Source organism: Colletes gigas, unplaced genomic scaffold, assembly GCF_013123115.1.
Source record: "Colletes gigas isolate AHSC1104 unplaced genomic scaffold, ASM1312311v1 Colletes_gigas_Sc00036, whole genome shotgun sequence".
NCBI lineage: Eukaryota > Metazoa > Arthropoda > Insecta > Hymenoptera > Colletidae > Colletes > Colletes gigas.
Genome location: NW_025106665.1, coordinates 164,109 through 187,640, shown reverse-complemented (window position 1 = coordinate 187,640; position 23,532 = coordinate 164,109). Strand labels below are relative to the sequence as shown.

Sequence of the window (23,532 nt, the reverse complement as noted above, 5' to 3'; positions counted from 1 at the left end):
CCGTCACACCCGGTTTGTTCAACCTATTCCGACGAACCTGGAAAATTAGGTCCAATACAGTGCAAATTGTGTGAACGTATGTTACGTTTCTTGTAATTCTCACAATATTGTTCTATCTCTTTGTGTTTGTAAAACTCTGTGGACGCTTGCAGGGCCCACCAGTGGTCGATCGAGGTTTGTATATACAGGGTGTTCGGCCACCCCTGGGAAAAATTTTAATGGGAGATTCTAGAGTCCAAAATAAGACGAAAATCAAGAATATCAATTTGTTGATTGAGGCTTCGTTAAAAAGTTATTAAAAAATTAAATTAAAAAATTTCAAATTCTTCACGGAAAAATTATTTTCGGTTGCAGGGGTCAAATACAATCATTTTTGGTCATCAGACATACCCCCGAATTCCTACGCACTTTCGAGAAAAAAATTCTTTACCGAAACTATACTGTGTCGCCGGATATGTTTCTATAACTTCTTAACGAAGCCTCGATCAACATATTAGTATCCTAGATTTTCGTCTTATTTTTGTCTTTAGAATCTTCTTTAGAACACCCTGCATACGAATAGGTCGCTTGAGCACCCGTGAGAAATATAGAATATGGCTATGACAAGTGCGAAGGTGTTTCTTGTCACAAATAGAAAATTAGTGACTCTATAAGACAGTAAAAGACACTGGTGTCGATAAACCTCATATCGAATAATTACGAGCGTCGTTTCAAAATCTTTCAGTCTCTTCCAACAACCAAAAAAATGTGCTCGGGGCAGTAAGAAAAAAATGAAGGAAAACGGAGACCGAGAATGGCGCGAAACTCGAAACGACGGTCGAGGGGATCGCGAATTCCCCGCTAAATGTCGACCCCGTAGTTTCGCTAATTGCCAGCACAACACAGAAACGAGCTACTTCCAATTACGCGGTCCCGCTTAATGGGAAACCCTTAACGAGGAACAAAGAACTGGCCCGCGAGTCTCGCGAACACCGTTTAAATCTTTCCGCGTTATCGCGTCCCATTTTCCTGCTCGTCACGAACGATCGCGCGATTAATATCTGGCATTAATTATTCGATTAACCGGCGTTCCCCCCGTTCTCAGATGTCGCTGCAAGTATCCTGGGTGCGACACAGAGACATCCACCTGCTCACCCTCGGTAGTTACACCTACACGAACGACCAGCGATTCAGGGCGATCCACATCGCGCAGACGGACGACTGGATGCTTCAAATCAGGTATCCGCAGCTTCGAGACAGCGGATACTACGAGTGCCAGGTCTCCACGACGCCGCACATGAGCCACATCGTGCATCTGAACGTGATCGGTGAGTGTTATCTGGTTCGTTTTACCATTTTAAAGCTGTGTACCTGTTGAATAATTCTTAATACAAATCGCGTGGTAACTTTAGTTACGTTTCTGGGACTTTGAGAAACGGTCGAAGCTCCAAAATTTTGTGTCGGAGGCATACCGACGAGCTTGCAGAGCTCGTTGAGAATTTTTGACAGGGGACACTTCGAAGATCTCGTACAGCACAAGCTGACAATTAATGGCGCAGCTATAATGGAGAGGCATTTTATGGACGGAAAGTCGTATTTCTCTCACATCGTGAACATCGCTCAGGGGCAATCTTTATGGCTCCGTGCAGTACATACGATTCGAATGGTACGAGGGCCTCCGCGTTTCCGTAAAGCACTCTCCCGTACAAGTAGGTCGATACGAAGTGCCGTGTCTTGAAAGCGAACCATCACGGTCAATTCATCACGGTACGATTTTAATTAAGCGTCGGTACGTCGGGAACGCGCGGCTAATTACAACGCTCTACGCAACAATCAGTTAATTCTAATCTGAATCTGCCCCAGTTCCGCGGCCGTTGCACGAAATTTAAGCCATGCTTAAATACTGGCGCGTTGCCAATTGAACACCTGGGATTGGTTGATACCGATTTCGAGTTAAGCCACGAAGTCGAACAAGGGTTCGATTGCGCGAGATTACTTCTCCGACTTGTATTCCGGGCCGGTTAAGCTCTCTGCCTTTATTCGTCGAGAAACCAGCGCCGCTGCACGCGAAACCTACCGGTAATTTTTATCTTACCGTGCTGTAATATTTTTATTCTCGCGATATTAAATTTGAATGACAACGGCTCGCGGAAATAATTTAACGCGCTGAAAATATTCAAGGATTTCGTTGCATTATTTCTATGGCAATATTATTTTGCTTTCGGTTCGATGAATCCGTCGAAAATATTTCGAGTATGTTGCAGGTTTCCTTAAGGGTCTTTTCTACTTTGCGGGATATAAAAAATCGAATTTTTTTTTTGCGTTTTCTTTTAGTATGTAATCTCGAAAATATATCTACCAAATATTAAATTGAAATTCTGAAAACTAACGAAGTTATAGCCTGGTGAAATGTACCGCGTGCAGGTATAACAACTGGACGTGAATCTTTAAAGCTGTTTTTTTCGAAAATACATTTTTCAGCACTGCGTATGTGATAACGAAATAACTATTCAAGATATCAACAAGAAATTTATCCGGTATTTTTAGAACTGGTCTCTCTATAGCATGAATAAATGAAAATATTCAGTATTTTTTCATAAAATAGCTACCATTTTGCCATTTTTTGTTTTTTTTTAAAAGATCCTGGTTCATGCTATAACCACACTCATCTATAACTTGTTCGCAAGATATGACATCGTAAAAACTGTTGTTCGTTGATCAACAAAAACAGCGTAATCAATAGATATCATACGTTGCAAAAATTCGTAAATATAGCTAAATATATAATAAATGTATCCACAAAACCCAGAATTAATCGCTCTTTAATAGCCCGTAAAAAAAAAATCACAGAGAAACGTGTATTTTTCGTGCCTACAAGGTAGAATGGCCCCTTAACACCAACATGGTGTCATTTTTGAAATTTTTGTGAACCATGAGGACGTGAAAGTATTGATATATTTATTGCAGCACTGACAAATCGAAGATGCGAAATAATAACGTACGCTGGCCTGAGTACGAGTACGAGTACGACGAATCGCTGAGTTCGTGCATCGATCCGATCCAAGTCCTCTCAAAGAGACGCACGGAACCAGAAAATCTCTCGGGAGAAATCGCACTTTTCTCTCGCATTTCCCGTACAGTGATGAGCTCGCTGGACATTCCTGTGAAAGCGCGGGATCGTTTATCATTCGCTGGCCCTTGACCCTCGAAGCGATCGACCGAACAAACGATTCCGTAAAAACGGCGACCCCGCGCGTTCGACTATGTAATTCTCGCCTTTGTCGTGTAATTACTCACGATCGACGGAGCAGCGAGTTTGTAAGTCGCTTCTGGCGAATCGTGTATAGCAAATCCGGCAGAAACTGTACCGGCAAAGGCCATTCGATAGTTTGGCCAACGATGACAAATAGTAACCAAACTTCCGGACAATACAATTTTCTTATTTCATAGCGAAACTAACGAATGTTGTACTGAAATTTACTTTATGAAAGCGATAATAAAATTATTTTCTCTTACGATTCAATCGGTTGCACCGATCGAAGAGTTTTCTGAGTTTTGCGTTCGCAAGAAATTGAGGCGTTCACCGAAAACATGGAGCGTATCAAAATTGAATGTTGAACGACAAAGGAAACGTCGCGCCGCTGTTCCCGCGGTGACAGCAGGGAGCTCGACACTTTTCAAATTTTACATTCCAGCGGTAAATTCGTCCCGTACGTGCATACACGATCGCGTTCAATTTGGAAAAACATTTTCGCCCCGGCGACGAAAATGTTACGAAACGTCTCTTTCGAACGACGGACGATTTTCAAAATTCCGTCGAATCAACGATTCGATCACGGCGTCGAAACCGAAACCTGTATTGTTGCTCATTTGCGCCGATATAAAACAATCGGCGAACGACGGAGAGGCGGGGGGAGGGGAAAAAATACGGCGCTCGTTTGGTAGGAAATTGGAGAGCTTTTAGCCGGGACGCGAATTTTCAATTTGAACGAAAGCGACCGACTGTCGATGAAAATTACATTATTCATCCGCTGAGGAGTGCATTTTCGAATGTTCGTCTCTTTATCTATTAAGCGAAAACATACCATTATTCTCAATCGAGTCAACGTTTGACAGAGAACGCGTTCCCCCTACCCCGCGTCCTCTCTTTCACGGTCGATACAATTATTCCGGCGAAATTTACATTTCAATTACGGCGTGCATTTATTTCCGCCCGAGCAACCCGGAAAACGGCCGTGTCGCGAGAGACGCGGGCAAAAGCGTTATCAACTGCGTTAAAGCGAAACAATTGCGTTAAGATCCACACTTCAGTTCACGTTTCTCTTTCTTGGTACGGATCGTTCGCTCGCGCGGGACGTCAGAAAACAATTTCCCCGCTTTTGCTAATAACTATTTATGCAGGAGGGTTGGAAACGATCTTCAGAATCGACGAGTGCAACGATAAACGGGCCTTTCGTAATTCCAAGATATCAACGACGATACCGATTCGATTTCTAAATGATAGCGAGACGCGTAATTTTTATTTGCTCGAAAGATTGCTCGAGAGTGCGTGGGGAATACGCGAATTGCAAACCTATAAGAAGCTTCGAGATAGCTCGCGATAGCGCTGCGGGGAGTCGCGTTAATGAAAAATAACACCGGGATCCTTATTACTGTTTTCATTAACCTTTATTAGCGGCACGGGGGGTTGTGAGCAATGTCTCCTTCTCTTCGTTTAAGCTACGTGGCCGTATTAAGAGCAAAAATATGAACGAAGATATTATACTGAGCCGGAGTTACGTTTACACTGTAAAATCTCCCTTGGTGGTGGCTTAAAGAGGCATTGTTAATGAGCATCGTGCGTGGGGCACCAACGTGCAACATTTAAATATCAGTACCTCGGATGATCCACGAAACGGAAGTAAAATATTCAGGATTCGACTCTAAAAACTGTTCGGTTCTAATTAGTAATTTTGCTGCTCCAGTAATGTAAATTATGTATTGATCCTAATGTATAAAATATCGAATGAATACAAATTTATGGTCGTTATTTATCGTCTACTATTAAAACAGAATTTTGTCCATCTCTGGTCTGCGGTAGCATCTCTTTAAATTCTTGGGCCCAATTTTATAGATCACGTTACATGAATTTCAAAAGTAAGTTTAAAATTGCCGGCAATCATCGATTAATCGCATCGAGAAATTGTGTATTGGCAAATGTTTGGCTGGAGGGTTCGGTGTAATTCGCGAGGAAATCAGTAAATTGATTGCAGGTGTGTAAATATTGTCGGGCACTGCCTTCAGGTAGATAGATTCCAAACTTTCGGTACCGAACCGGTCTGTAAATATTTCCACTTCCTCCGCGGTTCTGTGCTTATACAGAAAACCCTGCTCCTGTTTATACACCATTATTGCAACGTTGAACGTCTTTGCGATGTCTTCGCGGTTTAAAATTGTGCAATGGTTACGAAAAATCGGCCGGAGTTCGATACGAGGTCGCGCTGGGATGGTCTCGGCGAACAATTCCCATTTTTGTATCGTTTCAAAATATTATTCACGAGACATGCATCGCGTAAACGATAACGTTTTACGTCTAAAATCAATCGCGTGAAATTAGAAGGGGCATAAGTTCTAATACTGCAGATTTCTTTGAAGAATATTTTGTTAGACGAGTGTTAACCACTTCGATGGAGGCATAGAACTAGTATTTCGTGCTGGTTACAGATTGCAACACTCATTACGGAGAAACAGAGGTACTCCGTTTGACCCGGGTACGCGGTTTTACTTTACATACAATCGTGTCTGTGTTCCATGGTAACGATGAACGATGGTGGAGAAGGGTTTGCCCCCTGGGAGTCAACTTTGGACAGCGCCGGTCTAAGTAATTGTCACGTCTATGTATTTCTGCCGACTGACATACCGCAATTCAGACGAATTTCACTTGGGAAGATTGTAAATCTCATCTACATGGATTCCCGGCGATACACAAATCTATTCACCTATTGTCCCTTTAATCCTATTCGAATCAAAGCCAATAGATATTTAAATTAATTTCTACTTCGTGGAAGAAGATAATGAAATGTAATCCCTTTACGTAAAATTTAATTCTCTCTGATATTTATTCAAAAATAGCACTGGTTGAATTGTGGTTGGTCTTTGAGCCAATAAACGAGCAAATAAAATTCCACAGGTGACTGGTTGATTGTACGTGATTGAAAGTTGTTCAGAAATGATTCGCAATACGTATAAACAATAATGGTGTGAATACAGTCGCGTTTTATGGATTTTAGAAACAATTTTTCCATCATCGAAAACATTTCGAACGGCGAGTTTAAACATTTTAACGAGACACTATCGCGCAACGTTGAAAACAGTTTTTGATAAAATGCCAAAGGGCCCTATTCAAAAACGATCAACTCCTCTCTCCTTTAGTCGCCATGAATTTGCTTCAAATTTTGCACGTTGTTAAATCTACATGGTCGTTATCGTTTTATCCACGGGTTACTTCAATACTATATTTTCAGAATTATTACCAGAACTGTACTCCTCGACTACACGACACAATAAAACTAATTAATACCTACTTACCTACAGAAAATAACGACACGTTCCAACTATTTCAAAGTTTCAAGAGCTCTCGAACAACACCGTTCGTTGCCAGAACAATTAACAACTGCCTATTTCCATTTATTCGTACACAACGCGATACAACTTAATCGTTAACGAATACAAACAATATTAAAATCCGCAACAATACGTGGATAAGATTTCGCTATATCTTTATTAGTAAAAATATAGGCGTTGCGACAGTTAATATTTGTGGTTTTGTTCCTAATAAATTTCTCGTTAGACCCTCCTCGACTTTCGTCGGACAGATCTTGCAGGAACTTTTGAGTTTACCTCGTTAAAATTTTGCGAGGTATCCGTCTATAGTAATTTCAGATGAAGTATGTGGTTCGTATACTTCCTACTATAACTACAACGATCGAATTTCTTTGAAATTCGTACAATATAATACGCCGCAACATAAAACGAATTTAACAATCTAACACGCAATTTCTAATACATAGCCTCGTTATAATAAAGAATGCAGCATCTACTTTAGAAATCTATCAAGCATTTTGCAATTACCCAATTGTTTTAAATTACTGTTTTAAGATACGTTCAAAGAATGATAATAGTTATCAGTTTTTAAAGGTACGTGAAAGGTTACCTTACTTTAAAAAGACAGCAGTTTTCAATAGAATAACCATGATGATCAACAGTCGATATAATACATGTACTGTATTGGTAAAGATCTAACCGAAGAATTAGAGCCCAGGAAATAGATAATCAGCTGGCAGGAGGCACCCACCCACCAAAGGCCTTTTCCAACTCCCTGGCCACTGCTAAGCAGAGACGGTCCTGATTGTATCCAGCCATCACCTGAAGCACAATTTTTTCCAAATTTCTCACCTGGTATATGTCTAGTAAATTACAAACTGCCAATATTTCTTCAGTTAATAATTACCTGAAATCCAATAGGCATTCCGTCCTTGTTCAGTCCCATTGGAACATGGGTCGACGGTAACTTCAACACATTGGAAATCGTGCAATAATTAACCGCATCTATTTCGAAAGTAGCTAATTCTGGCCGAAGCGACGTGTGAGGATACGTGGGGCATATAAATATTCCGTCGTCGCCGAGCAACTTCTGCAAAAACATCAACGAATCAGGAAGGATCAGTAAACGGGTCACGAGTGTCTATTGGATGAAATGTAATATTCAGTACGTTGATTCTTTGACGCATGTTCTCCTTCACTTCCTCGTAATGTTTCGCTTTCGAACGGGGCAGGAATCCACGATACTCCGCCAATAATGCGAAAATGCTGGCGTGAAGCGTGAAGTTCGAAAGGCCAAAGAATGCTTTCGAGCACTCGGCCACTCGTTTCTTCCTTCTCTGTACAAAATGATATCGATTATAAATGAATTTGATTTCATTTCGAGAAACAAATTACTCGTGACTCGTTTCTAGAATTTGTTTCATCTGCGCCACTACAAAATAACGAAATTATAGCGTGAACCTTACGTCAGGGTGGTGACAGTCCACCAGTATGTCTGGTATATTACCGTCTTGGAAATTAGATAGCACGTACATGAGCGAATTCTCTACCCATTCTTGCGATAACTGCAAAACAAACCAGCTTTTGTATCGTTACGGTTTTTTTTTCTACGATTCGCTGAAGCTTCTGTAAAATTATTACCCGGTGAATGCTTGCACCTTTCACAGCCATGTATTGTATCGCTTCTTTGATCGATCGTCTTATATCCGACGTGGTTGATCTAATGCCACAGAAACTTTTGATGTTCTTCACGTAAAACACTCGAAGATTTTTCAAGTCCACCGGCTCGTCCAAGTTTAAGGGTCTCCCACACTTGGCGGACAACACTTTCATAGCCAAATGAAGGTCTTCCGCGTACCTCGCCATCGGACCGAACGAAAACAAATATTCCAACGACGTATTTATGGGGTCTATGAAATGTCCATGATTAGGAATAACGCCTGTGAATCAAACGCCGAATCCATTTTATTCGTCTAGCTGTTCGAGAACCTAAACCTTGGTTAACAGAGAACACGTGTACCTGGTGTAGGTTTGTGACCAAAAATACCATTGAAGAGACTTGGCAGTCTTATGGATCCCAATATGTCCGAACCGACCCCGAGTATCGACGCTCCTGCGCCAATCAACGCACCCTACAACGAGAATTTGCTGAATAACATTTTAGGAAAATTAAAAAACATTTAAAAATTTAATTTGCTATTCGTGAATAAATTTTGCCCGAATCCAGCCGTGACCGAGAGGAATCTCTGATAGGTAGGAAATTGGGATAATTGCTGCTCTTAAGTCCGGGATGAGGATTAGGCATAGAAGCGAGGATTATTGTACGTATTGTACTATTGTACGCAGGTACAGTTATTACCTCTCCGCCCGAAGATCCTCCTGGCGATTTCCTCGTATCGTATGGATTTCTCGACGAGCCATGAAGGAAATTCGTAGAATGAAGCCCCGTACACAATTCGGGCGTGTTGGTAACGCATAGAGGAATAGCTCCCGCGCTCTTTAGCATTTCTACCACTGCCCCATCTTCCGCAGCTTTCATTCCTCTTCGCGCCTTGGTGCCACCCGTCAAACTCAATCCTAATTTTACAAAATTTTTAAGTCAAATCCAAATTCAACAATTTTAACACGTAGAATCACATCTCAAACTCGAATACAAATATTTAACTATTAAATATATAAATACGTAAACTTCTTAATCGTGTTCCTAAATCTCGAGTTAATTATCGAAACAGAAAATGGCTATAACGATTACACGAAACTCCATTTGTTATTATGTATCCACCACTGTCCACCACTGAAGTTCCATTGTTCGAGACACGAAATGAAATGCGTTTATCGCAGAGTCCAACGGGCTTAATGTATCTTTAATGGATGCGTTTCACCTTCGAGGGAACAGGATTCCTTGACAGTTATTGGCACTCCGTAAAGCGGTTTCTCAATTTCCAGAGTAGCGGCAGCAACGTTTCCAGACTTCAGATTTTCGTCGCAAATTTTCGCGTCGTTTACAGCCGCCTCGAATCGTTCCTCCACCACGGCATTTAAGAAAGGATTCACTTCCTTAATACGCCCTATATATGCTTCCACTACGGTCTGACTAGTAAGCTTTAACAATTCAAAGCAGTTACATAAAATATAATACGGTTACGGTTTAAGTGATTTTATAATGTTTCTAAATAGCTGACGCCTGGAACTTTTGATCTGTTTTCTAACGGCAGAATAATTTAACCTGAACCTACTTCTCCGTTTCTGATCCTCCTGGCTAACGTGGTCGCGCTGACTCTTAACAGAGGATTCCTGATCGATGGTATGCTCGGCCGTCTCCTGATGCGAACAAGATAGACCAGAGGGCGGAGAACAAAGTGCAATAGGTGCATAGAGACGACTATCATGTTGGCGACAATCATTTTGCCTGCTATCTAGTGTACCGAGCCTCGAAAGTTCGCTTCCGATCCACGCGTCTTCAAGCTAGATGAACACAGCGCACACCATCCGTGTTTCTCAGACCGCGACAAGTCGTAAACTTGCTACACTCGACGACAAGTCGATACGATCGAGCCGTAAATCCAACTATTCGTCTACGTTCGCGTGTCTCGTCTCTCCTCTATGCTCGGTGAATCTTATTAAAAAGAAAAATGCGAACCGACTGACGCAACTCCTCCGTCTCGCACGCGAGTGTACACTGGCTGTGATTCGCCAGTCGACCAGTATTTTACGTATCCGTTACAAGTATCAACGATTCCAGATGCAGTGTCGAGAGGTCAGAGCGTGCCAAAGTATGCTCAGCGGTTCGATGATTAAATTTTTTTTTGGGAATGATAGTTCAATTTCGTATACGCTTCGTTACGTCTTTACGAATGTATTTATGCAAGAACGCAAGAATTTTATTCGTACGAGTTAGTTCGAATGCTTCGAGATTCAACAATCCGCCAAAATGCGAATTTTGTGACCTATCCTGAGATTTAGATATATCTGTCACGACGACGTAACAGACATATTGATGCCACGCGATGAAAATACTATCGATTATATGAAACCTTGCGTTGTTATTAATGATCTGCAAAACTAAAGACGAACTTTAAATATCACCAGTCATGTCTATTTCTATAGATATAGTGACAACTGCCACTGAAATGTGTCCAATACAATTATATGTTATAAACCTAGCCTTGGAGGCAGTAAAAAAGAAAATTATGTCAAGTGTAGAATATCAAATAAGAAAGGAATAACAAAATAAATAATAAAGATGACGTATTTAACAGACCGGATTGCTTGAACAGAGATGTAACACGATCGAATTTCTAGGAATTTTGTGTTACTCGAATGTGTGAAGTAATAACCACGTGGTATTAATTAATATCAATAGAAAAAGAACATCTCTTAATAATTTATTTTTATAACAAAATTTGTACTAATATCTATATATCTATATCTATATACAGGGTGTTCGGCCACCTCTTGCAAAAATTTTAATGAGCGATAGTAGAGGCCAAAATAAGACGAAAATCAAGTATACTAATCAGTTGATGGAGGCTTCGTTGCAAAGTTATTAACATTTAAAGTTCCGCCTGTAGAATGACAATCCGCTGAATAGCTGGTTCGCGCGGACGGTTGCGGCAGGCGAGTGCTAGTGGTTCTCACGCAGCATGAAAAATTCTGATTACCGACATTATCGACAGCCTTAGATTTTTGTCCACTTATGGGAATGCGAACACCTTACGTTGAATAAGATTCAACCTGTCTTATGAAAATCCAGAAGGGCATATCAAAACTCGTCCGACGAGATTTTCACAGAGAAAGGGTGAATGCCAGTTCCAATACACAATGTTGTGAACAAAAATCACCCACATGCGATTATACACGCCCCACGATTGTCCACAGTGTCCACAAGTATCCACAAATAATCCTTTCAGGCACTAACCACTATGCAATTAAATAAACACGTACCGCGATTATGTTATTCGTGAATGTCTACGTGTACGTGTATCACGATTCTTCCGAGTTACTTACGAATAAAACGGTTATTAATTTTTCAAATACACTTCAATTTAAAAATGTAAACAGGAATTTAATAAGTATTCGCTGATTGTTTATATCACTGTATTTCTTACATGCTACTTAATACATAACTGAAATGTGTCGCGTGAACTAGCTTGACTGATACTGTTTTACGACTGACTAGCTGGCCGAACACGTGCCGATGCTGCCCTTTGTCTCCGCTGTGTGTGAGAGAGATAAGCGAGGCGAGTGACGTAGAATCGGGGCCTGTTCGGCATATGTTTCTCTGAACCTCGTCGATCGATGGCACAGTCAGCTGCTAGTATTGTTACATTCTTCGCCGTGAACGTAAATCGATGCGAAAATTTCATTTATCCTGCGATTCCTTTTTACATTTTTAAATTGAAGTGTATTTGAAAAATTAATAACAGTTTTATTCGTAAGTAACTCGGAAGAATCGTGATACACGTACACGTAGACATTCACGAATAACATAATCGCGGTACGTGTTTATTTAATTGCATAGTGGTTAGTGCCTGAAAGGATTATTTGTGGATACTTGTGGACACTGTGGACAATCGTGGGGCGTGTATAATCGCATGTGGGTGATTTTTGTTCACAACATTGTGTATTGGAACTGGCATTCACCCTTTCTCTGTGAAAATCTCGTCGGACTAGTTTTGATATGCCCTTCTGGATTTTCATAAGACAGGTTGAATCTTATTCAACGTAAGGTGTTCGCATTCCCATAAGTGGACAAAAATCTAAGGCTGTCGATAATGTCGGTAATCAGAATTTTTCATGCTGCGTGAGAACCACTAGCACTCGCCTGCCGCAACCGTCCGCGCGAACCAGCTGTTCAGCGGATTGTCATTCTACAGGCGGAACTTTAAATGTTAATAACTTTGCAACGAAGCCTCCATCAACAAATTAGTATTCTTGATTTTCGTCTTATTTTGGCCTCTACTATCGCTCATTAAAATTTTTGCTAGAGGTGGCCGAACACCCTGTATATACTTAATAGTTTGAAGCTATTTTATCAATGCGGTAACATTTGTAACTATTTAATGTATCCGGTGTCTTGAGAACATCAACCAGTTATGTTAATTGGTGTTTTCATTAGGAATAGACTCGTATATACCACTTCTTGTAACGAATCATTTTTCTCATTTAGCTAATATACTATCGGCAAACGATTGCGTGTTCCATATTTATGTGCAACGGTGATTTACATATATGAATATTACGCAATATCTGGACGTTAGACTATTTGCAAAGCAGAATAGGAGGCTGGTATAATCACTTGATAAAAATTACATATAAAACAAAATATTGGTTTTGCTTTTCATTTATAGATTCTGGCCATTCTGAAGATAAAATTATAAATTCATTTCAAATTACGAAACAAAACTTTCTATTAAAACAGAATGACAATTTTATGAAGTCCATTTCACTTTACTTTCGGTTTAATTGAAGGAGAAATAAATTGAATACACCATTAAACGGTTAAAATGGTTGATAAAACGTGAAAGTAAAGTTAATTTAACATAGTTTCGTATAATCTTTATAACTATGTAATAGAATAACTATACTATAGTCTATACAAAGAAAAACTTATCTGACTTTAGAAGTAATGAAATTTTAATTAAAAACTGTAACAAAATTTATTATTATAAAAGGATTAATGAATGTTTTGATTAATCCACGCGATTATTTTTCAGCGATGTGGTAATATATATACACGATAAACCTGTTATTTCTCAGTTTATTTCACAGACGACCGCGCAAATGATAATAGCTTTATTTTGTTTCGTACTTATTACCGTGGAATAGCTACTATGTAGCACTTTTAGTAGCATGTACAAAACGATATTTCATTTTGCCTCGTCGTTTCGCTTCGTTGAGGTTTCCTCTACCACTTCTTTCACTATTGCCGGGGCTCACTTTCGAGTATAAACTGCCGACCATAGGTCACCGGACACTTGCTTGTCAAGCGTAGAAAATGCGAATCATTTCCTTGTTTCTTTAAAAATTAATAACACAAACACGCAGAACGTTTCATCGAAAGAAACTGAGATATTCCAAATATTCTCAGATATTATTCCGTAACCTTTAAGATAATACAAACCGAAAGAGCTGTCTTATCGTTGAACTTCGCTTTTTACTGTTTCTATCAAATATTATCGTTCTTTTAAAATTTCTGTATCTTTTCTTTTGAGCAATAAAGACGTCGAATAAATAAAGAAAAATATATAAAACAAATCATTAATCGTCACGTTCCAATGTTTTTGTCCACCCACATGCTGTATTTTAGATGACTTATCCACGCGAAGTCTAAATATACAGATAGGTTTAGTTACTAACAACAACGATATAATACAAGTAATGATTTTTGGTCTAGATAGAACACGAAGATTCCTTATCGATGAGACTAATATTCAACTGGTGGGAGGTATCCAACCCCCGAAGGCCTTTTCCAATTCCCTAGCCACTGCTAAGCAAAGTCGGTCCTGATAAGACGCCGCTATCACCTGAAACACAATTCCCCACAATTTTGTCACCCTGTAGAATACTAGAACAAATATGGCAAATGAAACGATCGAAATAATTTAGATAGCAGAAAAGCATTCGTGAAAGTATCAAGTGTCATAATCAAATCTCTTCAGAGACGAGTTATTTTGCCAGAAATGAACAAAAATTTGTATTAATTTTCGTATAATCATGTTATATTATTAGAAAACTTAATTTAAAAGATAATTTTGAAAATAGGCGTACACGTGTGCCAGCATCTTCAAAGAAGCTTAACGTTAATTTGTGGATATGAGATAGTTCCAAATTACTCGCGATTACGTAGTGATTTTTTAATCTCGAGCATAATTGGAGACCCGGTATCAACCGATAACTCAATGGATAACGGAAAAAATACTTTTTCGAAGATTAATTACCTGAAACCCAATTGGTAAACCGTCGTTGTTCAATCCCATTGGAACATGGGTCGATGGTAATTGCAACGCGTTACAGAACGTGCAATATTTATTAAAAAAGGATTGAAGGAAAATTAATTCCGGTACCGCTGTCGCTTGGGGATACGTGGGAAATATAAACACTCCGTCGTTGCCTAACAGTTTCTGTAAGCACATTAGTGGGCCATGAAAGTTCTCCAAACAAATATCCTGTACGTTAGATCAAAATTGCACACGTACGTTGATTTTCTGACGCATGTTGTCCGTCAACAATTTTATATTATCTTTTTCCGCGGGTGTACAAAATCCACGATTGTCCACCAGCAGTTGGAAACTGATAGGCTGCAGCGTGAAGTTCGATAAACCAAACATCGCCTTCAAATTTTCGAGGCTCGCCCTCGTCTTTTTCTGCGGGGAATTTTATTATTTATATTTCATGCGCGGCCTAATATACTATTAAACTAAATTTGATTTTCTCTCAAAGGAAAAGTAATTATTAAGTTTATAAATTGACGTCAGGATATTCGTCCAAACGATTAAAGTTATTCGCGTAGTCCGCTATGATAAAAATATTATAATGCTAGCGTTACGTCGGGCTGTTTAGGATCCAGAAGCACTTGAGGCACGTCGTCTGCCAGAAAAGTGAATAGCACGTAGAGGATCGAATCGCGTATCCATTCCTGCGACAACTGCAATAGAAACCCACCACTGAGTATGCAATATCGTAAAGTTCTGCACTTTATTGCCCGAGAAATAAAGAAAATATAAGCGCACTATTTTTCCAATGGCAGTGCAGGAAACATATGGAAATAATTCGACCATTCTTCCAGGTATAAAATTCTATTATACACACGAATCTCTTTAGAATCAAGATTCTACAAAATATACTTGTTTATTTAAACGTTAATACCTGTTCTACTTGTGCACCATTCTGCGACAGATAACACGTGGCCTTTTTAATCGCTTGTTTTATGTCCGGCGTAGTCGAACCGAAGCAACAGTAGCTATCGATATTGTTCGCGTAAAACACTCGTAGAGTTTTCAAGTCAACGTGCTCTTTTAAACGCAACGGTGTCTCGCACTCGGAACTCAGCACTCTCATAGCCAAGTAAAGATCTTCCGTGTATCTCGCCATGGGACCGTAGGCGAACATATATTCCAACGATGTGTTTTTGAAATCCGGAATATGCCCGCGATTAGGAATAATTCCTGCGGAGCAGATACGGACGAATATCAGGCTCGTTCGTAAACTAAATATTTATTAGCGAATTTTTTTAAACCGACAAGTTATACTGTTAGAGAATATAGGTCCAATTATATTTAAGGAAAATAATATTCCTTCGCTCAACATATGATGGGATTGGTTAGTAACATAATATTTAATTCAGTGATTCATTAATTCGGGTGATTAAAACATTACCTTGCATTGGAATAAACGCGATTTGAAACATATATGATTGGTAGTGATTATGAAATATAAATGTCTAACGAATGTATGCTTTGTACAAAATTGATTTGCTTTTAATTCTACGAGGCGTGTGCTGAGAGAAATTTATAAGCTGTTCGGGGTACCTGGTGTAGGTTTGTGACCAAAAATACCATTGAAGAGGCTGGGTACCCTAATCGACCCCAACAGATCCGAACCAAGCCCAAGTATCGATGCCCCAGCGCCGATCAACGCACCCTGCAATAAGCAACATTTGCTTCGAATCTGGACATTGATTTTTTCATTAATAAAAATCGTGCTAGTTCACGCTTTCGGATCACATAAACGGAATCGAGCGAAGATAAATCGCTGATCGCATAAAAATTTGTGGATTGCTCGTGATAATAAACATCAACAGTGAACCAGCGGTAAAAGTCCGGACCTGAAAGCGAGAATTGCTGTACTTTTTCACGACTTTGGTTATTACCTCCCCACCCGAGGATCCCCCCGCCGATTTCCTCGTGTCGTATGGATTTCTTGTCGTGCCATGAAGGAAATTCGCGGAATGATATCCCGAGCACTGTTCGGGCGTATTGGTGACGCACAGAGGAATAGCTCCAGCGTTCTTCAGTAATTCCACCGCTGATCCGTCTTTCGAAGCTTTCACTCCTTTTCTCGCCAAGCTGCCGCTCGTGTAACTCAATCCTGATTTCGAACGAACCACGTGGACCAAATAAAGAATTACAAGCTGCTTTCTCGAAACCGAAGAAGATAGACAGAAGAGAAAAGGGGGGCTTCTAGTTTCTCCAAATAGAAGGTTCTATTATTGTTCTATCGCTTGTAATCGTAATCCAAAAGGGAACGAAATTGATTATTAATATTACTATACAGGGTGTTCGGCCACCCCTGGGAAAAATTTTAATGGAGGATTTTGGAGGCCAAAATAAAACGAAAATCAAGAATACCAATTTGTTGATGGAGGCTTCGTTAAAAAGTTATTAACGTTTAAAGTTCTGCCCATACTGAACTTTTTTCTCGAAAATGCGCAGGATTTCGGGGGTTTGTCTATTCACCAAAAATGATTGTGATTGACCCCCGCAACCGAAAATAATTTTTCCAGAATAATTTGAAATTTGTTTTTTCCGTCGAAAAATGTCAGCACATTCTCGAATTTTTTTCTAGAAAGTGGGTAGGATTTCGGAGGTATGTGTATTCACCAAAAATGATTGTAATTGAGCCCCGCAATCGAAAATAATTTCTCCAGAACGATTTGAAATTTTTTAATTTAATTTTTTAATAACTTTTTGATTTTCGTCCATTGGCCGAACACCCTGTATACAACATTCTGACCTAAAGTTTCCTCGTAGAGTAAAAATTAATTCCCAAAGGGTCAAGCTTGACCTGGTTTGTCACAGTCTTTATAGGAAGCTTATTACCTTCGAGGGCACAGGATTCCTTGATGGAGACTGGTACTCCATACAGCGGTTTCTCTCTTTCCAGAATAGCAGGGATAACGTTCCCAGTTTTCAGATTTTCGTCGCAAATTTTCGCGTCGTTTATAGCCGCTTCGAATCGTTCCTCTACCACTGCATTCAGGATAGGATTTACCTCCTTAATACGCTGAATGTATACTTCCACCACGGTCTGGCTAGAAAGCTATCCCACAAACGAAACGTTGTAAATTTATTTCATTGCGAAAATTGTCTAACGAAGTAAACCTGCGCTACTGTATTTATGCGCGAATTAAGAATTACGAAACTGCGAAAGATTCTTTTTCTTTATTAGATAATTCTGTGTTTGATAGTAAAACAGGAGGGATCGTAATAGCATGACTTGCACGGTTAAACGATTAATAAAACATATGCACTCACTTGTCCCTGTCTGATCCTTCTGGCTAACGTGGTCGCGGTGACTTTTAACAGAGGATGCGCGATCGGTGGTACTCTCAACGGTTCATTACTATGAATATAATTGAACAGTGGGCGAAGTATGAAACGCAGCACGTTCGTAACGATAACGATCAAGTAGAACAAAAACATTTTTTCCTGTTACAAAGAATACTAGTTTTTAAATTTCTATTACGGACGATACGTTTCTAAACCAGTTTTAAAAAAGTGCCCACCGTTTCTATTTCCGTTTTTTTAAGAAGAGAAACAGAATCTCCTTGTACGGTCCGTTTGAATGGTAAATCTCACAATTTCTCTGCCCGTTATGTCACTCATTTCATCGCCCCGGCCAATTACTCGGTTTAAACACAAAAGTCATGGTCCATTGGGTACATCTTCTCGCCTTCAAATATAGAAACGGACTGATTTGGCTTTGCCAGGCGATTAGTTTTTACCTAATCGTACATAGTGCCGGCGATTATCAATGCAGGGTCGGGAGGTCAGAGACCAGAGTTGGATAAATTTCATGCGAGAATAACGAATACAAATTTTAGATTCATTTTTAAACTCTGTAAACGTAACGTTCGTTTGTATTGTATTTTAAATTTAAATTATTGGTGAATTTTTTACACTCACCTCCTGACGAACGAAAGCCCGTGGGAAGGTTTAAATAAAATTTTTATTCGATGTACAATCTAAATTCTTTGCGATATGAAAAATAACGCTGCCAAAGTAGGACCTATTACAGTACAATAACAATATAAAAAATTGTTCCAAAAATGTATTTCTATACGTTCATAAATAGTTAACTCCATTTATGTACGATATTTTCATTTACGCTTGGAATATCGTTTTACGATCAGTTTTTAGAGACGATAAATAACATCATTTGAATTTAACGTTCTTCTGGTTTGTAAAAAGTGACATAAATTGCTCGATAATGTAACTCGGGATGTCGTAACCTTGGTACTAGTAATCTCTAAATAAACTGTCAAATTCGTAGAAAAAGTTATCGGCAAGTTGACAATTTCTGTTGGATTTGCGTCGATCGCAAAGTGTTAGTAAGATACAGTCGTTCTTACTTTTGAAACGGGATTCAAGTTCAGATATCAGTCGGAAGAATAGATATAACGTGCCTGTAAATGATAATATAGCCTCGAGAAGCAATTTAATATAACGAATTTACAGTATGGCCACATGGCGCGGGTCATCCCCACCATTGTTTGTGTCTCATAAGACTGTGAATTATATCAGAAAACAGGTTTATTCTGGAGAATGTATAATTGGATTTACACCAATTAATTCATTAAAGGAAAATCGGAATATCGTATAAAATTTGATATGGTTCCTAGGCCGATTAAAACGCGAAGATAAATTTCGATCATCTCTCGAGCGGAATCAATCTCTCCTGGTTTCTCGTATCCTGGTTTTATCTGTTTCGTGAAATTGTTTCCCTGCCTCCGATACACCGTTACGACGGATCCCGTTTAATTGTTTCCTTTGTTATTTTAATTTTCTTGCCCTCTTTCGCGCCCGTTGTCTTTATCAGCGCCGACCGACGATATTCCAGAAAAGCTTCGATTTTCTTATAACGAGTCCCTTTTATCAGGGAACGCGCAAAATGGACCGGTCGGCGGTACGTTCGCAGCTGTAATTACGAGGCATTTAATACCGCAGCAGTCGTCTCGCACCAGCGGAAATAAAATAAAAACCCGGGGAGAGTTGGAAAAATGGCGAAAAGCTGAGCGCGTTCCGAACACCAAGGAATCGTTAACGACTGAATAACGGTCGCCTATAAACCAGCCATTTCTAACCTTTATTAACTCTTTACTGCGCGGTGGCCAACCCCGGACTATCGCTTATAAAATAACTATCCAAGCACCGTGGTTCCCGTCAATGACCACGTTAACTATCCACCAAATTTTCACGACGACCATCCCTGCTAATCTTAATTTTAAATGGCCGTGCAATGAATGGAAAATTACTTTTATTCACCGAATATTTCAATTTGACGCGTTAGAGTATACATTTACATCGACTGCGCTTCAATCGGGTGAATAGGGTGAAAATAACCAGGAAGCAAAGTGACTAAAACGCGCGATATTTTCTGGGACGGCTCAATATTTCATCCCTCGCGGCCCGAAGCGTGCCCGCGAATGCTTTTTCCGCGTGACCCGCAAATTTGCAATATCCACTGGCTTCCTGTTGCAACCCCCTCGTTCTTTCTGACCAACTTCTCCCGTGTCACTTCATTTCTCGGTTTACGACCGCGTAAAAGTTTATAACGACGCCGTCTCCGCCTCCTCGCGGATTACTTTCGCGGCCGAGCGGATATTGCGCGTCGTTCGCCTGATTTCATCTGTTAATTAATGGGGAATAATCGTTACCGGAATCGTCGTTATTGCTGCGTTCGAGGCACGGAATCGCGAGCGCGGGCTTACCCGTTATTTCAACACGATCGAAAAGAAATACTTCAAGGAAAACGATGTTTGCTCTATTCAACAGCAAGTGGAACTTAAATTTATATAAATTGTAAGGATTGTCGAAGATGGTCAGATGCGTATGGTCGGATTGAAATACGTGGACAATAAACGTAACTATGTAAACTATACTACTTAATATTTACTAACTATTTAACATAAAGAACATAAAAGAAAGACGTAAAACGTAAACGTAAAAAGTCGAACCTTCCTTATTCCTATCTTCATAATGATCTAAACAAAACACAAGTTTGAGTCGCAGTCCCCCGAACGTATTTCAACTTAAACCTAAACACCTCACTCCCACGGTCCAAACACGTACACTTCTTACAAAATAAAATTGCAATCTATGTGTATGGCCAAAAGTTCGAAGTAGAAGTCCGAGAAACTGTATTCTGCGCGTGTTGTATCTCCAATTATTTACACTTTTCGAAGTCTAGCTGAGCTCGCGGAATGACATTCCAGAAAAATCGTTGAACCAGAATAATTGTAAAACATTCTGGCCTTTGCGTCCCGACAAAGGCCAGAGATACCTCTGTCATCCTATGAAAAAGAGAGAAATCCTATTTAATACGCAAAAGAATTCAGCGCGGAAGTCTGGTCGTTCTGTTCTTTGTTTGTCAAGCTTCTTCGGTCTCCCCATTTTTCTCCCCCCTTTGTTTACCCGCGTCGCTACGTTATGCATGACTGCATCGTCGAAGAGCTGCCACGACGCCGGAGGAAACGATCAAATTTTGGTGGATAGTCGGTCGTTAACAACTTCTAAATATCTGATGCACGAGTGACAGTGACAAAGCGCAACTTCTGGGAGCGGACGAGTCTCCTTCGTGGTCGGACATTAAGTTGACTTGTTTCACTGGCGTGGCTACAACGGCGCCGTATTGGCTGACTCGAACCACTTGCGCCGCTGGGAACTTCGTGCTTCGTCGACAGTTCCATATTCGATAACCTGCGCGAGGGAACGCGGAAACACCTTGCTTCGCGAAGAATCGCCCGCGTATTTTCACGACGAAGTATTATTTGAAATTTACGCGAAGCCAACTTTTCATTCTGTAAGCTGAAACTTTCGCCGAGACGATAGGAGAAGTCGACGCTTTAAAATGTTCGGTTCCGAGACACAGAGAGACAGTGCTCGGAAGATAACGATGCTTTCGAAACACAAACCTTCGTTTGAATAACTAAGTAAAAGTAATTTAATGATGGAGATATTTGTCTTGTTATTTTATTTGATTCGTGTTTGTACAAAGTTCGTGAGTAACATCGGAAGAATAAATTAAATTCGATGTTTGGAAAGCTTGTACTCCCTTTAACAATTCGCAATAATTATTAAACGAGGCAGGCAATGAATGTTAAAGTTACTGTTAGAGTTCGTGCAGTTTGAATGAAATAATTTTTGGAGACAGAGAATCAGTGTCTTGTATTAACGTTAATAACACCGATTAATTCGCGTATTTTGGCCGATTGTGCGCCGCCTGTTGGTCGATAACGCCGAGCAGTCGAACGTTATCGAATTTCTCGCACGCGTCGTCGTCGAGTTACGTTGATTTGCAAATCACTTACATAAACGAATTAGCAACATGCACGCGTAACTCGATTCTCCCTTCTTCGTTGTGTCAAGGTCCCCGTGTCGAGCGTCGCTTTTATGTCGAGCACCGAGCACGTTAATTACCAACTGATGTAACCTATCACCTCGAGTCTGATGGGGAGAATTGTAAGGTACGTGGAGACGCATTCAACGAAGCTCGCTGGATGAAACGTTCAAGGCTCCTTTGGATTCTGTTTATGGCTCCTCTTCAATCTGCGCGAAGGGACACCTCGTAACCACGATACGAGCACGCCGCGTGTGTTGCGCATTTCCGGGAACATTGGATATTAATTAAGTGACTTAATACACGGTAAACTGGCCGCGAAACAGCCGCACCGTAGTTTCGCTAATCCGTTGCATTATTGTGTCCGATTGGGCGATGTAATATTCAGGAAATCAATTCGGATGGCAGCTTTAACGCAATTCCAGATCACGTTGAGAAATAATTTAACGATAGTTAAAAAGACAATGACAATTTCGTTACGCTTTATCAAACATACAGCAAGATACATTTTAAAAAATTGGAACGATCTCTAGCACCTCAAACTCTTAACAATACGTATTAAAAAGTTTGCTAGATTAACCGAAAGAGACATCGAACCTTTTAATTTTTAAATTACCGATAGCTTTATCAGAATTTTCACTGACAGTTTTCTGTAACTTATATCTCTCGATCCACAGAAATATTTGACGCAAAAAATTGTTATATCTTCATCCGTGGTGCTACTGAAAGTTCTTCGCAGCTTCGAGGGTATTCCGCGCTCACTGTAATCACCAGGTATCTTGTATTAACGCGAAATTTACTCGGAAGTAAAATCTGGCAAGTGTCTGGCATTCAGCATCCGAAAGTTTGAAATGAAAACAGTTCTCGAAGACTTTGCTGCTCCCGATGGAGATTAAACGTCCCATTGCGCCGGTCTATCTCGACGGGGCTTCGTCACGGGGCGCGTTTACTGTTAAATTAAACATCCCCTTTTTTTCGACAAAGCGATATAATTCGTTGATTTACTTCCCTGAGATGTTTATCGCCTCTGACTCCTGGCAAATCGTATTCCACGGTGCTGCACGGAGCGATACTGCGCCCTTTGCTAACTCGTCGCAAAGCTTTGACCCGAACGAAGCTTGTTTCAGCAACGTTTCGCTCAGCTTTCGACGTTAATCTCGATGCAACGGTGACGAATGGTGGGAATTATTCTGGATAATAATATTGGATAATTATTTACTTTAGCGATTCCTCGCCAATTTCGATGACCTTGAAATATGTTCTCAAGGTCTCTGTTATGAAGATTTCTTCTTTATACATGTCACCGCCGCTCGACCTTCGTTTTCGAGATATTTGCAAAAATAATTTTATGCCTGAATTAGCCTCGGGTTGAGTTGGAGATAAAATATTAAACTTTATTCTTTATTATTATTATTATTATTATGGTCGTTGTTATTAACAGAAATTGGAAAAATGTCTGCCATTTTATCAACAAAATGCAGGTATTCTTGTATTAAAATCATGACGACCAACGACAAATAATGTATACTGTGTCAAGCTAATGTCAGATAATATTAATAAAGAAAATTGAAATAGAAGACGAATGAGACATTCGAGAAGTCGGGGGTATTCGATCGTTTTTAAATAGAATTC

At 40.0% G+C, this 23,532-nt stretch overlaps 3 protein-coding genes across 4 annotated transcripts in view; 1 reads left to right on the top strand and 2 right to left on the bottom strand.

The window, feature by feature from the left end:
* Positions 1-23,532, top strand: part of LOC122402460 (zwei Ig domain protein zig-8-like) — a 387,868-nt gene that overhangs the window by 272,421 nt on the left and 91,915 nt on the right. For both annotated transcript variants that reach the window (XM_043405252.1, XM_043405251.1), the window contains exon 4: positions 1,085-1,307. In XM_043405252.1, the coding sequence (XP_043261187.1) occupies positions 1,085-1,307 (223 nt within the window). The remainder of the gene's footprint in view (positions 1-1,084; positions 1,308-23,532) is intronic.
* On the bottom strand, positions 7,017-10,261 carry LOC122402458 (fatty-acid amide hydrolase 2-B-like). Its single transcript, XM_043405248.1, has 9 exons — positions 9,798-10,261; positions 9,444-9,663; positions 8,921-9,138; positions 8,582-8,693; positions 8,203-8,501; positions 8,028-8,126; positions 7,731-7,898; positions 7,469-7,651; positions 7,017-7,383 (listed from the first exon to the last, which is right to left on the bottom strand). Exons 1-9 carry the CDS (start codon positions 9,963-9,965, stop codon positions 7,291-7,293), a joined length of 1,560 nt encoding a protein of 519 aa, XP_043261183.1. The 5' UTR covers positions 9,966-10,261; the 3' UTR covers positions 7,017-7,290.
* Positions 13,290-23,532, bottom strand: part of LOC122402457 (fatty-acid amide hydrolase 2-B-like) — an 88,168-nt gene continuing 77,925 nt past the window's right edge. Inside the window, exons 2-11 of the mRNA XM_043405247.1 lie at positions 18,067-18,234; positions 17,817-17,988; positions 17,382-17,601; positions 16,433-16,650; positions 16,092-16,203; positions 15,430-15,728; positions 15,110-15,208; positions 14,760-14,927; positions 14,502-14,684; positions 13,290-14,087 (exon numbers count right to left, since the gene is read on the bottom strand). Coding sequence (XP_043261182.1) covers positions 13,995-14,087; positions 14,502-14,684; positions 14,760-14,927; positions 15,110-15,208; positions 15,430-15,728; positions 16,092-16,203; positions 16,433-16,650; positions 17,382-17,601; positions 17,817-17,984 — 1,560 coding nt within the window. The 5' untranslated portion in view covers positions 17,985-17,988; positions 18,067-18,234 and the 3' untranslated portion in view covers positions 13,290-13,994. The remainder of the gene's footprint in view (positions 14,088-14,501; positions 14,685-14,759; positions 14,928-15,109; positions 15,209-15,429; positions 15,729-16,091; positions 16,204-16,432; positions 16,651-17,381; positions 17,602-17,816; positions 17,989-18,066; positions 18,235-23,532) is intronic.

Coding starts and splice junctions, on each gene's coding strand:
- LOC122402458 (XM_043405248.1), bottom strand. CDS start 9,965: ATGATTGTCGCCAACATGATAGTCGTCTCTATGCACCTATTGCACTTT. Junction 8,694..8,920: donor GAGGATCTTCGGGCGGAGAG/GTAATAACTGTA, acceptor TTCTCGTTGTAG/GGTGCGTTGATTGGCGCAGG. Junction 7,899..8,027: donor TGGACTGTCACCACCCTGAC/GTAAGGTTCACG, acceptor CATTTTGTACAG/AGAAGGAAGAAACGAGTGGC.